Genomic DNA, 15,182 nt, shown 5'->3' with positions numbered 1-15,182 from the left:
TTCATATGTCTTACATTCTCTATGTCCTTGGCGCTGCTCACAATTCCCTTATATCTGCTCTCCAGACAGAATAAAGATGAAATTATTAAGATTATTAAGATTCCTAATGAATATGTCTAGAAAAAAACATTTCTGTGAAAACATTTTTAATCTTTTTCTCTTGCAAATCTATAGACCATTAATATCAGAGTTTAAATGGTTCGCAGTTCAATACAGTCACAGGAATCAAATATTCACAAATAACATATAAGAAAAGAAAAAAAAGTGATCTGTCCTCTGCTTAGTTTTAAAGTTCTATGTGTTACTAGTTTCAGAGGTATTTCCTTATCTAAACAGAGAAACAGATTGATGATGGGTGAGCAAAAAAGCAGTAGGAGTGGGAATGACCTCCAATGTCTTCCCAATTTCCCCATTGAGTTTCCTGGTGGGAAGCTAGTAGTGAGCATCAGAAATCCTTCCTTCCTTCCCTCCTTCCTTTCTTCTCTCCCTCTCTCCTTCCCTCCGTCCTACCCCTTCTTGTCTTCCCTCTTCACCTCCCTTCATCACTGTTTTCCTTCCTTCCTTCCTTCCTTCCTTCCTTCCTTCCTTCCTTCCTTCCTTCCTTCCTTCCCTTACTTAGTCTCTTCTCTCCCTCTCTTGACTATTTGATGGTTTCGCCATTTACTTTGTGAGAAGCTTGCAAGGAAAAACTCAGTGGGGAAACTAATTGGACATTACAAATCCAAAGTCAGCAGGTAAGTAAGTGGCTGCTGACAATTGGGGGAGGAATAAAAGAGTATGTAGGGTTGTGAGTCAGGAACAGTATTTGGGGTTACACAAATTTTTTTGCATGGGTTGGGAAGAGTGTTTGAACCAGAGATGCCACACAGGTCAGTGAGGGCATGTGATTGGACATCATAGTTCAGGAAAGTTACCTGGGGTGCATGAGAGTTCTCTATAGGTTGGGTAAGGTATGCAGGGTATGGTATAAGTTAAAAAGAAAGAATGGGTGTTGCTAGGGTTTGTGACAAGTGCCACACCAATAAGGGATGGCATCAGAGGCAGCATGTATCAAGAAACGTGTGGGTGTGCAGAGAGGTGCTTCTTGGGTTGGAGAAGGCACATGGAAGGTGGCACAAGTTGAGAAAGGAGGAGTGGGGGGGGTTGGGCCAGGCTGGGAAAATGTGTGGAGGAGAATGGCATAGGCCAGGAAGGGTGCAAGGGAGGTTCTTCCTCCCTGTTCCTTTCTCTCTTCCTTCACCTTTCCTTTTCATTTACAGCAGGCAGGAATATGGCGGCGGCTGCTGGGTGGGTGGGTGGGTGGGTGGGTGACTGAGTGAGTGAGTGAGTGAGTGATTGTTAGACTAGCTGGGAAAGTGTAAAATGAAGTTTACATGACCACAGCAGCATCCACTAGTACTGAAGCAGCCACAAATTTCCCAAATTTCATTCTCTCTGGAGTTATGAGTCCTGGTTTCTGGACATATTCTGTTAATTAGCTCATCTGTTTCAGTTAGCATATCTTGGTTCAAAAACTGTTGTCCTCTGATGCACCCAGTTAAGAGTCGTTATATCAAGAATTTTAGGACTATATAGATGCACAGGCCCATAAAAATGGGACTTTGGAGAATTAATATTTCTATTTATATCCCTGCTAAATGCTTGAGGGGAAAATCGCCCATAATGTGCTTCATAATCTTAATTGCTTCTATTAGCTCAGTCATCCAGTATGAATCTTTACTGCTTAACTATATTGTTAATAGATAAAAAGACTATAGAAGGAATTAGACAGAACACCTTATGGAAAATTAACAGATAAATGACATTATACGTTTTTACTCTAACAACGTTTTATAACTATTTTTCAGAATGTGCTATCTTAAGCACATCCTGAATATGTAAGTATATTGCTTTCTCCAATAAAATCATTAATGTCTTTGTGCCAAAGAATATTTTGTATGAGAGAGATGCATTGCAAATTGTATTATAGTGTCAATACTTCTGGGACAACCTAATTCACATCAAAGTAAGTGACTTCCAAAAATAGAGCAACCAATGAGACTGTAGGTTTCTTCTTCCCCACACTGCAATGATACATTCTAATAGCATAAATCCAAATTGAGAAATTACGTAGAGATGGGATCTGCATAGTTCAAAGGAAGACATAACCTGTTGTGGTTGCAGCAGGTAACCAGGTTGCCTTCCTGGGAATATTTAAAACCAGGCTCATAACTGTCCAGCCTTTTAGAAAAAACTCTATTTATTGGGTTGCAAAATGATAATACAAAAAAATGTGTGTGCCTTGCACCTTGCATTAAAAGCATTTTTTTCATCTTTGCCATAAGCTAAATGGTCACTGCTACTATGAAACTATGAGCATGTTTTTCTCTTTCTGTTTGATGTTGCATTGAAAATACACCCAAGAGAATTTGTTATTGGCTTATGAAACCTGACTTGGTTGGGTGCCACAAACCTGGAATTTGAGATCAAAACAAAGAACTATAGTCCTGTTAGTTTCACTTCTTTTGTGCAAAGAGAGAGGAATGAAACAAGAGTAAATGGGCCTCACAACATCAGCAGACTACTTGTACACAGGGAAGAAAAATAAGTCATGAATATTGATTTATCATGCCTGAATAAAATTACCTAATGAAAAAGTCTGAAAGTCCAAGCCCTGAAGAGGGATATATGGGAATAAGATAACAGTTGTTGCTAGCAGTATGTGTTATGCTAAACTACCATTTGGTATTGCATTTGAAATGGAGCTTGGGTATGTGTCCAAGGAGAAGGGCATGTACCTTTTGGTCAATGCTGTATGCTAGAATCCAGTCTTCTTGCTTAGGATGGAAGAGCAGACTCTGGATGTAGAAGCTGAGTCGATATTTTTGATAGGTGGCTCCTTCATCATTACTGATGAGTATGCTACTTTCAATCTCAGGATCACTTAAGAGCATTATCTATAAAAAAGTAGGAAAAGTTAAAGAAAGTCTAATAATTTAATAAGAATTGAAATTACTATCATGCATATATAACACATATTTATGTAAGATTTTCACACCAGGAATTCTGGTACCAAACCACAATCACACATTAAATGCTAAGCAGGGTTTGGCAGTGCATCATCTGCAGGTGCCTAATGAGACGTTCCACTCTTCAAATATCACTAAAATCTCATGAGAATTTATTTAAAAGTCTCAAAATGTCAGAAATTCTCATGTGAGAAAGCTGAAATCTCACAACATCTCTTTAAAAGATCATGAAATTTTGATGCTGTCATGATGGCATAGACACTTGCTATAATGTACAAAAGGCTGCCAGGCAGAATCATATATTAACTTCTTTTAAACAGATGAGTGTTGTTAAAAGAAAGCCAGATGGCATCATTAATTTATTTTTCAAATTTGTAGCCACACACGCTCAGCAGAGCCAAACTACTAACTGACAAAACTAAGACCAACACAGTCATTTTTCGTTTAGGATATAGGAATCCCAGTAAGCTAAGAGATAACCATACATGATTCAAACATACAGGCCAATATAATCAGATGAATTTTCTAATTCTGTTTAAAAACAAATCCTTTTGAACTTAGAGATTTTACTCACATGCATAACTCAGTAGAGCAAAGAGAATACAGAACAGCATAAATGATTTGCCATTATTTTATAAATTGTTCAAATTAAATGAATACTTAAAATATAGAACTTTACATGTGAAAGTGTAGAAGAATTACAGTAAAATGAAATTATAAAATGAGTGCACAGATATCAGCCACTCGTCCCAGTGAAATGACCAGTCTAGGTGCCAGTGAAATAACCCATCTCAGCAGAAAAAATATGTAACATATGAACTATTAAATATACATATTTGAGGTAGTGGAGTCCAGGGTATGCTAAAGAAATTAAGATAAATTTGGAGGAGGAGGAGGAGGAGGAGGAGGAGGAGGAGGAGGAGGAGGAGGAGGAGGAGGAGGAGGAGGAGGAGGAGGAGGAGGAGGAGGAGGAGGAGGAGTAATTAAAGCTGCATCCATTATTGATGTGTGACCCTGTCTTGACTTTTTTTAACTATACACTGCAAACATTCCTGGATTAAGGGTTAGCATTTGAAGACACTTGTTTTGTGTTTTAATTATGCTTGTGTAATAGATCTCATAAAGATAGCTTATCTAAGAACTAATCGTTGCCTTGCTAGCTTTCAAATTCAAGTGACTGGTCATACCTCTACTGCTAATGACTTAGGTGAGGTGAGGAGTTATGTGTATAGAATTTGGAATGAAGCAGCAGGCACTAAAGCAGCCTAGGGCCCAGTGAGAGAACCATTATGGATCTGACTGACGCTGAAGATTAACTAGAGCGTAAACTATAGAAGAAAACATTACATCAAGGGACAACTGAATTCAATCGTGGAGCAGTTCTGACTGGTGGTAAATATCTCTTATTTTATATATAGTTTTCTCTGGCATGAAAAATCAAAGGCTCCTGTCACAATTTCTTGGTAGTATTAGCTGTATTCCTTGCACATAGCATCAGGTTTTGTGGGATAATCCTGGTCTGGTAAAGCCACAAGTGGAGAAAAGTTGAGACTACCAGTGTTTTGATAGTAAATTCCACACAATTGCTGACTATTTCGAGACAGGTAGATACTAGACCAAGCAAGATCAAAATTCCAAGATCAAATTCAAGATCTATTCATTTGGTAAAACTGCATATCTCTCTCTCTCTCTCTCTCTCTCTCTCTCTCTCTCTCTCTCTCTCTCTCTCTCTCTCTCTCTCTCTCTCTCTCTCTCCGCATACATGGTGAAGTAGCCGAAGGACCACTCGGACGACAGGCTACTTTAACAGCTATTTATTTAGAGCAAGACAACAACAGAATAACTTGCCGGCTTTTTATAGCCGGCGGCTGTCAGTGAGGGCCAATCCGGTTTGTTCATTTTGGCGCAGCGTCTCTCCCGACCAATCCGCGTCGTCTGTGTTTGACAGCTCCGGCTTCCGCATGGCTCGGTGTTTTGACAGCCGCGAGCTGTCAGTGGTCGCGCCTGCGCCCTGCGAGGAACTTTGACAGCTGTCAAAGTTCCCGCGTGTTCTTCTGTCAAATCGGTTTACCTCATCGTCTGACTTGTTAACTTATATATTAAAGATATTAAAGCTGTTTATACATATAATACACCCCTTACCCCTCCCCTGGAGCGTTCCCTCCCCCTTGATCGTTGGAACCTGCCCACTGGTAGTCCTTTAGGTAGGCGGGGGCCCTTCGGTTTCTGTCGGAGCGGCGTGGAAGAGGGGCGATGTCTGGTTCTGCTGGTAGCGCGTCTCTTAGTCCCTCTTCCTCTTGGTCAAGCATCGGTAGTATTTGTGGGGGGGGTTGTTGGTCATGTTCCTCTCGTTGGGGTTCTGGGGTGTGTGGTGGTTGTCTGGGTCTGAGTTGGTCTATATGGCGGCGTAGATTGCCGTGAGTCCGTGTGGATATGAGATAGGAAATGGGTCCTGTTTGTTTAAGCACTGTCCCCTGGACCCATTTGTTTTTATCTGTATAAGATCGTGCCCATATCATTTGGCCTGGTGTGAGTGTACGGTTTGGTTGGGGGTGCTCGTTTTCTTCGGGGAACATGTCAGGATGTAATCTGTCGAGCCGCGTTATCAGCCTTCTCCCCCATCTTAGTTCCGCCGGTGATTTGCCCGTTGTTGTGCATGGCGTTGCGTGTTGTGACATTAGGAACTGGCTGAGTCGCCGCTGCCAGTTCCCCTTGACGAATTTTTTCAAAGCTTCTTTTGTGGAACGCACCATAATTTCTGCCATCCCATTCGTCGATGGGTGGAATGGTGCAGACGTGATCAGCCTAATACAATTCTTCATAGCGAAGATCTGAAATTCACGAGAGGTGAATTGAGGCCCATTGTCTGAAACTATGGTGTCTGGGAGGCCGTGTGTGGCGAATATTTTCCTTAGGGCTTGTATTGTGGCTCCTGATGTAGTTTTTCTAAGGGGAGTGACTTCTAACCATTTAGAATAACTGTCAACTACAATTAGGAAACTTTGTCCCTGGATAGGTCCTGCAAAATCTAAGTGTATGCGTGACCAAGGGTTTTTTGTAGTTTCCCATTTGTGAACTGGTGCTTGGGGTGGTTCGTTCCGTGTTGCTTGGCAAGTGTAGCACCCTCCCACGTATTTTTCTATCTCTTTGTCAATGCCTGGCCACCATACATAACTCTTGACAATGCCAGGATGTCCCTCATGTAGGATATCTAATGTTTGATTTATGTTTTTGTTAGGTATTATGACTCGATTTCCCCACAGCAGGCATCCCCTATGTGAAGATATTTCATTTTTCCTGTTAAAGTATGGCTGGAATTGGGAGCGTGGGTTTTGTGCCGGCCACCCTGTTGTGGCCCACCTGAAAATTCTGCTGAGTATTTTGTCTTTAGCTGAGTTGTTAGCTATAATCTTTGCAGAGAGGGGACAGTCTGGGAGTTGTGAAATTGCTAAAATCAGACCAGCTGGGGCTGGGTCTGGGTCCTTGTTTTGAATTGGCAGTCTGCTGAGGCAGTCTGCGTGACCTAATTCCTTCCCTGGTTTATGGATTAATTGATAGGAATAGGCAGATAAAAACGTGGACCACCGTAGAATTCTTGGTGAGAGAATCTGAGGTGTTGTTTTATTCCACGTAAAAATCCCTAGCAGGGGCTTGTGATCTGTGAATATAGTAAAGGGTCTCCCATAGAGGTAGTCGTGAAATTTTTTAACCCCTGCGACTATTGCTAGGGCTTCTCTGTCTATTTGTGCGTAGTTCCTTTCTGCTTTTGACAGAGTGCGTGAATAAAAGGCTATGGGTCTTTGGGTGCCGTCCTTATATAAATGACTTAACACTGCCCCAATTCCATAGGGAGATGCATCGCAAGCGATGCATATAGGTGTGTCCTCTCTAAAAAGGGTGATCGTTGAGCTATTGCAAATAATCTTTTTTAATGATTGGAAGCTATTTTCGTGTATTTTGGTCCAGGACCAGGCAGTTCCCTTGTCCAGGAGCCTATGCAAAGGCTCTGCGATAGTGGCTTTGTGGGGAAGGAAGGCGTGATAAAAGTTTAATAATCCTAAAAAGGCTTGGAGTTCTTGTTTATTCTTTGGGCTAGGTGCTGTTTGAATAGCCTTTAGTTTTTCGGTGGTGGGGTGGATGCCCTGGCCGTCTATTTTGTACCCTAGGAATTCTGTGGATGTGACTCCAATGGAGCACTTTTCCCTTTTAAGTTTGAGACCGGCTTCTCTGAGCCGGCTCAGCACAGCTGACAGTCTGTCAGCTAAGTTTTCTACGTTTTCTCCGGCGATGAGCACATCGTCGAAATAGGGGCAGACCCCGGGTATTCCTTTCAGGGTTTTCTCCATGATACCCTGGAAGATACCCGGGGCTACCGATATGCCGAATTGGAGCCTTTTTACTTTAAAGGCACCGCGGTGGGTGACAATTGTCTGGGCTTCCGCGGTGTCATTTGTGACAGGCAGTTGCAAATACGCCTGCGTGAGATCAAGCTTGGCGAAAATGGCGCCGGAGCGGATGGAAGCAAAAACGTCCCTTACCGCTGGCACCGGGTAAGCATGGGGGCTGAGCGCTAAGTTGAGGGTCGCCTTATAGTCCGCGCATAATCTTATTTCCCCGTTAGGTTTAACAGGGGTGACTATGGGGGTCTCCCAGCTTCCCCCCTCCGTAGGTTCGAGCACCCCGAGACCTACGAGGCGTTCTAGCTCATTTTCTATTTTTTCTTTAAGGGCAAAGGGTACTCTCCTAGCTCTTATCTTAATGGGCTGGATTGCTGGATTTAATTGTAAGGATATGGGGGGACCCGTGTATTTCCCTAGCGTGCCATCGAAGACATCTGCATACTTGTTGCAGACGGCTTCAAGACTGGGTGATTGGACTGTATTTACCCCCGTTATGGCAATTCCTAGAGGGCCGAACCAGTTCAGTCCTATCAGGTTGGTGCGGTTTCCTGGCGTTACTAGAACCTCTAAAATGCCCTTGAATTTTTTGTATTCTACTGCCACCTTAGCCTTCCCTTCCAGGGGGATAGGGTTTTTTTTGAAAATCTGCTAGATGGACCTGGGTTTGTTTCAGAGGAATTTTCCCCTTGGTTTGTTGGCAGATCTCCTTATACGTTTCTAATGAAATTAAGGAGACTGCCGACCCGGAGTCTACCTCCATGAGGCAGGGCACCCCCTGAATTTTTACCCTGATCCTCACCTTTGAGCTTAAGCTGTTTACCCTATCTATGGTTCCTACTAGGGCCCCTGTCGTTTTTCCTCTGTTGGCCCGGGTAGCTGGCCTACCTGGGGAATTGGCCTCCAATTCATTGACGTTGTCGCGGCCCCGGCTGCGACACACCGGTTTGATGTGGCCAGTCTTCCCGCAATTGTGGCACTTAGCATTTCTGAACCGGCAGCTTCCTCGGGCATGATTGCCCCCGCAGCTGGCGCAGGTGGCCCGTTGCTCGTAGCGCGGCGGTGGCGGAGGGGGGGTTCCTGGATCTTCGGCGCTCCGATGTGTCGCTTCTTCTCTGTTGTCTGCGTTCCATTCGGCGCTGAAGGGCTTCTCCGTCCGTGAAGTCCACCGACTCGTCGCTGCGCTCTCTTGGTATACGGTCGCTGGGCTTTCGGGGGTCGTGGTAGACGGTTTCTTCTTGTGGTTATACTCGTAGGCCATGATCTCTCTGGTCAATTCTGCCAGGCTCATGTCGGTTTTGGCTGTCAGCTTCTTCTGTAGACGTTCATCCCTCAACCCGATCACCACCTGGTCTCTGATGCGGTCTTCTAGGTCGGGGAAACGGCAGTTCCGTGCGGCGTGTCTGACCTCGGCGATGAAATCGTTTGCGGGTTCGTCTGGTCGTTGCTTCTTCAGGGCGAATTGTACCCGCCAGTACAGTTCTGAGCGGGCCGGCATATAATGCTTCGTGAGCTGGTCTACCAGATCCGCGTAGGAGACCTCGGTGATGGGTACCGGGCTAAACAGCCCTACGGCAGCGTCGTACACTGGGGGTCCGCTGATGTATAGCAGCGCGGCGGCCTTCGCTCTGTCTTCGGTGATCTTGCTTACGAGGAGGAATCCCTCGACCTGTCCCAGGTGTGATTGCCATCTCTCGGGATGGCGGGTATCGAATTCCCTCACGCGGCCGAAGTTTGCCATTGTCGTCCGGTCCTAGGTCTCGCTCCGTTGGAAGTTAAAACTTCCGTGACAGCTCTGGCCGGGAACTCTCTTCCACGGCCGTGACTTCAGCTCAGGAGCAATCCCACCTTCGTCGCCAGTGAAGTAGCCGAAGGACCACTCGGACGACAGGCTACTTTAACAGCTATTTATTTAGAGCAAGACAACAACAGAATAACTTGCCGGCTTTTTATAGCCGGCGGCTGTCAGTGAGGGCCAATCCGGTTTGTTCGTTTTGGCGCAGCGTCTCTCCCGACCAATCCGCGTCGTCTGTGTTTGACAGCTCCGGCTTCCGCATGGCTCGGTGTTTTGACAGCCGCGAGCTGTCAGTGGTCGCGCCTGCGCCCTGCGAGGAACTTTGACAGCTGTCAAAGTTCCCGCGTGTTCTTCTGTCAAATCGGTTTACCTCATCGTCTGACTTGTTAACTTATATATTAAAGATATTAAAGCTGTTTATACATATAATACACATGGAGAAAGAGAGAGAGAGAGAGAGATGGGGGAGAGAAATAGAGAGAGAGAGATACCAAACCATATTCTGCCTTTGTTTTTTTTATTAAACTAATTCTGAAAAGCAAATTATTAGGTTGGGTTTTGGTAGTATGTTTGTGTGTGTGTGCATGCGCATGCACGTGTGCACATACACTGATGTTTGAAGATTCTCTTGAGGAATCTATATTTAATGTGGGTCAATTAATATTTATGATATTCAGGAAAAGCAACTGTCTGACATAATTGAATAATGTATGTGCATACATATCCACTGATTTCACACACAAGTGATGTTAATATAAAAATAGTACCACATATTGGGTTCTGGTCTGCTGCTTAGATCTGTGCATGTATGTGTACTCTGGGATGCATGTAGGTCCAACTGATATTGAGATTCAGGATGCTTTTATATACTGTATGTAGCATGCCAGACAAACAGACTGACAGATATTCTATGCCTTTGAGGAAGGTGTTGAGCTCTTTTTATGCACTGTTGGGGCATGGTTGATGCAGCCCATAGTTCATTTTTTACTTAAAAGGCATGCTTTAACTTCTTGGTTCTGACCTTAACATGTTTGCAGCAGTTTTTGTTTAGCACTTCAAATGAAAAAAAGTAGAACTGCTTTGTTGAGCAAGGGATATGTATGACTCATAACAGATTACTATTTTGTTTCAGATGCTAGTGAGTATTGTTGATGTGTATGTAGTTATATTTGGAAAATAAATGTTGGCAGCCAGGAAGGAGATATTTTTCTATGTTCCCAGAGCATTTTTCTTAAGTAACAACTTCCTTCCTTCCTTCCTTCCTTATTCCTTCCTTCCTTCCTTCCTTCCTTCCTTCCTTCCTTCCTTCCTTCCTTCCTTCCTCCCTTCTTTCCTTCCATCCTATAGTAGGGTGAAATGAGGCATATTTCTCTACGGTTAAACAATAAAGGTTATGATTTCAATTATATCCAAGGAGATGCATTTTCAAATTCCAGTTCCAACAGAAACCAGAAATGCATCCCAGTATACATGGCAATCACTATCCTTTGACACCGAGGAGAGAATTGCTCAGAATTGGTTCCCATTGATTTTTCAATTACATTTGTCTCCTCACATTTCATGTTTATGTTTGGGGACTTTCTAGGCCAGCTTTGTTGGGAATCTGGGCATTTTGTTTGGGGATTCATGGTCATGCATGCAGCTTAGAGGAACACTGTGACCATGGCACTAATATGTTAGTAATGCATTCTTTTTTTTTTACTGAGTCCACCTCTGAGCATCTGGGACCTACTATTAATCCCACAAGGTGGCAACATATAATTGAAGGGACCAAGAGTACACCTACTTGGTTTGAACATACTGGACAGACAAAAATGAAATGGGCTATCCTTGAAAGAACTTTATAGGTAGCACTAGCATTGGTAACTGCACCTGCTAAATAATGTGGCTGTCAAAGCAGCACTAAAAATAGGTAAAGTCAACTGAGAAATCAAGGAACACAAGGACATCCTGGTCTTCAACAAATGTGACCAATGCAATCTCAGTGCTGTACCCTGGCCTGAAATCCAACTGAAACAAGCCCAGATAATCCACTTCCTCCAAATCCCTCTCCAGTTGCTGCCTAATCACTTGTCAATAACCTTCCTCACAAAGGAAGTATGGAAACTGGATGAAAACTGTCCAAGGTGCAGAATCCAATGCACAATTCTGTTGATGTAGCTTTACAACAAAGCAGAATTAGCTTATCAAGTTGTGTCTGATCATATGTGGTAAGACTGATATCAGTTTTGCAAATCTGAAACTACAATTCTCCCACCATTACCATTACATTCCAAGAACTTAGGGGTGGGGCTCTTCCTAGCCTCCTGGTCTGCAACTGTGGTCTATACTATTATCTGATCTTTCATAGGCAATATCTATTCACCCCATCTCCCAAAGTCATTCCCACATAGCATTGCAAAGGTGGAGAAATAAAGATGTTTCGTTACTTTATTGCCACAATGTACGCCTGCTGTCTCTCTTCTTCCAATGAAGCCCTAGGCAATTCTTTTTGAATTTTATTTCCCAGAGCTTCTCAGACAATCAAGGTATACCCCAGAATTGGTACAAAGAGAATTGGATGGGGAGGGAGTTTTGTGGGGAGGGAACCAAGCCAGAAATGATCTATTCGTGGTGATAGTAATAACAACACAATTTCCCTGAGACAAAACAGAACCAGCATGGAACATCTGGCATGTGTTAAATTCAAAACAATGCTTATATCACCTTCACTAATCCAGAACATGTAAGCACTGACCCTGCACTGTTCAGTTCCTGATCTGTTCCTAGTTATTCACTGTTGTTGCTTTAATGTAGCCACAGTCTTCATAAACTATCATGTCTTTATTAGCCTCTAGGTTCAGTCCTAGTTGATCTGAGTCTTCAGTCTAGCACCAACAAAAAGAAACTGATTGTGATTGTGAATTAAAGATTAATGGATTCACAATCAGGGAAAAAACCTGATGGGAAAGGGGGTTATCAGACTCTCTTCCCCTTTTAATATGGACTTTCTACAGCAAAATTGAAAAAAACAAAAGCTTTTTCTATATAAACAATGGTTTATATTTTTCATAAGCTAAAACTGCCTCAACACACTATATGTCTTCAGTAAAGGATCCACCCAAAACTGATTTAGATTAATCTCTTTTCATTAACAGCTAATAAACAAACATCAGCAAGAATGTGCATTAAGCATTGGTTTAGCATCATCATTTATAATTGCTAGAAGGAACACCAGAACATTGTCAAATATAATGTATAGGCTTTAAATATCTAATCATTTCCCATAATAATAGGTTAAATAGCAACTCTTTATAAAGAGAAAAATATTATTCATTTTGCTATATTTTAGAACAGTTTCTAATGTATTTTTTCATGGTGCAGAGCTGTCTATTATTGTTGGGGAAAAATCTTGCAAAATGCTGTTGAATGAAATTTCTTCTAATACTTCATTCCTGGCTGCAAGAATTCAGCCGTAAAAGGTTAATTAAGGCACAATCAAGACTGGACATGTGAATGTAGTTATAGTAGGGCAAAAAGATCATCTGAAAAAGGAATGAGTAAATAAAATTATGTGGGCTACGTTGAAATGATTGAAATGGTTTTATTTTTGTTTGGCTCTTTCTATTAGAATTCTGAACATTAAAAAGATTAAAGCATATTTCTTTAAAAATGTGTTCCTAGACCATAATAAGAATACTAAGAAAACGTAGTTATACTGAAACCTTGATATAGAACAGACATGTCAAACACAAGGCCCGGGGGCCGGATCCAGCCCACGAAGTGGTTTCATGTGGCCCGCGAAGCCATCCTGGAAACAGTGAGGGAACGGCCCCCACTGCCTTGGCCCTGGCCCAGAGACCCTCCTTCTGCCAGAGACCCTCAAATCTGTTCCACTCCTGCCCAGGTCCCCATAGGCACCCTTGATGCGAACGGTGTAGAGCTGGCCACACCCACCCAGTAGGCCACACCCACTCTAGCCACACCCACCCAGTAGGCCATACCCACCCTGGCCATACCCACCCGGCCCCCTGAGGGCAACCACAATGCTGATGCGGCCCTCAATGAAATTGAGTTTGACACCCCTGATATAGAATAAAGTATGATGCTGCATCTGTCAATGGATGTGAATCCCATTGGAACGTACTGAAGACTACTTACTAAATAACTGATAGATAAAACTGTAGATATTGTCACAGACAAAATACAATGAAACAATTGAATATGACCTACAATTTATAATTGTATTACCGTAACCATAATATTAACCAATATTGTGAGCAAGACACTTTAATATCCTGTGTAAATGTAATCATAATGAACTTGGCCATAAAATGCCACCTAGACTTCCAGATAGGGCAGCAAAACTTGAGAACCTGGACCGTGTTTGGGAGATTTTGGTTGAACAGAAGATACCAAAAATGATCATTTTCAGGGTGTCCAGAAATAGTGCTAATCTTGTACAATATTAAGTTTTTACAATTATTCCTATAAAAGGCACAGTGACAACATGAAGAAATAACGGATATTCTGTCACTTTTGTGATGTTCCTGAATCTGTTTTCCAATACAACTAAATTAAGAATATTCAGTTGGGTGAGTAAAAACATTCAACAGTCTTTAGGGGTAATGAATCACTTAAGATAAATAATTTGCTTGATTATAACCCAGTTCTCTCACCACAGGGAGGGGGAAAAAACAAAGAGAAGTATTTTTCTTTGAGTTCACATTGTTAGGTAGTGGTAAAAGAACCAGCAAATATAAAGAGTATTAACCTCCAATGGAAAGAAAGTTATCTTCAGCCATAATTTGAAGCTTTTAATTGGTCTCTACTTGTAGGAAATCTATCTCCTTATGAAAATGCTGTACTGGGGACACAGTAGGCACCTGAAATATTTTTCCCCTCTGTTATAATGTAAAATTTGCTGTTTCTTTCTAAGCTTCTTCTTTGTTATAATAATAATAATAATAATAATAATAATAATAATAATGATGATGATGATGATGATGATGATGATGATGATGAAGAAGAAGAAGAAGAAGAAGAAGAAGAAGAAGAAGAAGAAGAAGAAGAAGAAGTTGGAAGGGACCTTGGAGGTCATCTAGTCCAACCCCCTGCTCAGGTAGGAAACCCTGTCCAGTCTCTTCTTAAAAACTTCCAGTGTTGGAGCATTCACCACTTCTGGAGGCAGGTTGTTCCACTGGTTAATTGTTCTAACTGTCAGGAAGTTTCTCCTAGGTTGCTTCTCTCCTTTTTTAATAAGTGCAGTTTTAACGATTTTCCCCTCACTTGAGATTGAAAGATTTTATTCAGATACAAATAGACAAAGCAAACCCATGCCAGGTGCAATGAACTCATTTGCTTATATAGTCATGTGGTAGTATGTGGTGAATAAACTGAAGGGATCTAGGTGTAGGCTAGTAGAGCACTGTATACACACTGTCTACCATATGATATGGTCCATATCCCAAATAAAAACAAAATGAACATGTTCTTTCCTTTTTCCTCCCAACAATTTAGTTTAGGATTTCATCTAATGTAATTGATCAAATCTAGCATCATCTCTATTTTATTCTGATTTTCACAGCCAATACACGGGGTTATTCATTCAAGGGAATGCTTAGACCAGGGGTTCCCAACCCCGGGTCTGTGGTCCAGTACTGGGCCACAGCATGCCAGCAACTGGTCTGCACAAACAACCAAAGCCCTACCTGTGGGATGCAGGCAGAACACTAAACCATGGTCCATGGAAAAACCTTTCTCCATGGAACCGGTCCCTGGTGCTCTAAAAGTTGGGGACCTCTGGTTTAGATATAATACAATTAGGATTAAAGCCCTGCATATAGTCTGCCTCTGTAGTGAAGATATTGCTATAAAATGGCTGATTTCCATTATATACTCTTAGAACAATGCTCAGATCTAGAATAAATAGGCTGATTCTGCATAATCTAATCTTCACCTGAGGTAAAGCATATCCCCAATATGCCTGTTTTAATTTATTTA

General features: G+C 42.3%; 1 protein-coding gene across 1 annotated transcript in view; it reads right to left on the bottom strand.

Annotated features, from left to right (window-relative positions):
* The window catches only part of LOC310640779 (VPS10 domain-containing receptor SorCS3-like), a gene marked incomplete at its 3' end in the record, with an annotated part of 510,250 nt that overhangs the window by 231,127 nt on the left and 263,941 nt on the right, over positions 1-15,182 (bottom strand). Inside the window, exon 4 of the mRNA XM_083363297.1 lies at positions 2,778-2,936. Within this exon, the coding sequence (XP_083219423.1) occupies positions 2,778-2,936 (159 nt within the window). The remainder of the gene's footprint in view (positions 1-2,777; positions 2,937-15,182) is intronic.

This window comes from Vipera ursinii, assembly GCF_947247035.1.
Source record: "Vipera ursinii genome assembly, chromosome: 5".
NCBI classification, from domain to species: Eukaryota; Metazoa; Chordata; class Lepidosauria; order Squamata; family Viperidae; genus Vipera; species Vipera ursinii.
This window is presented reverse-complemented; position numbering and strand designations above follow the sequence as displayed.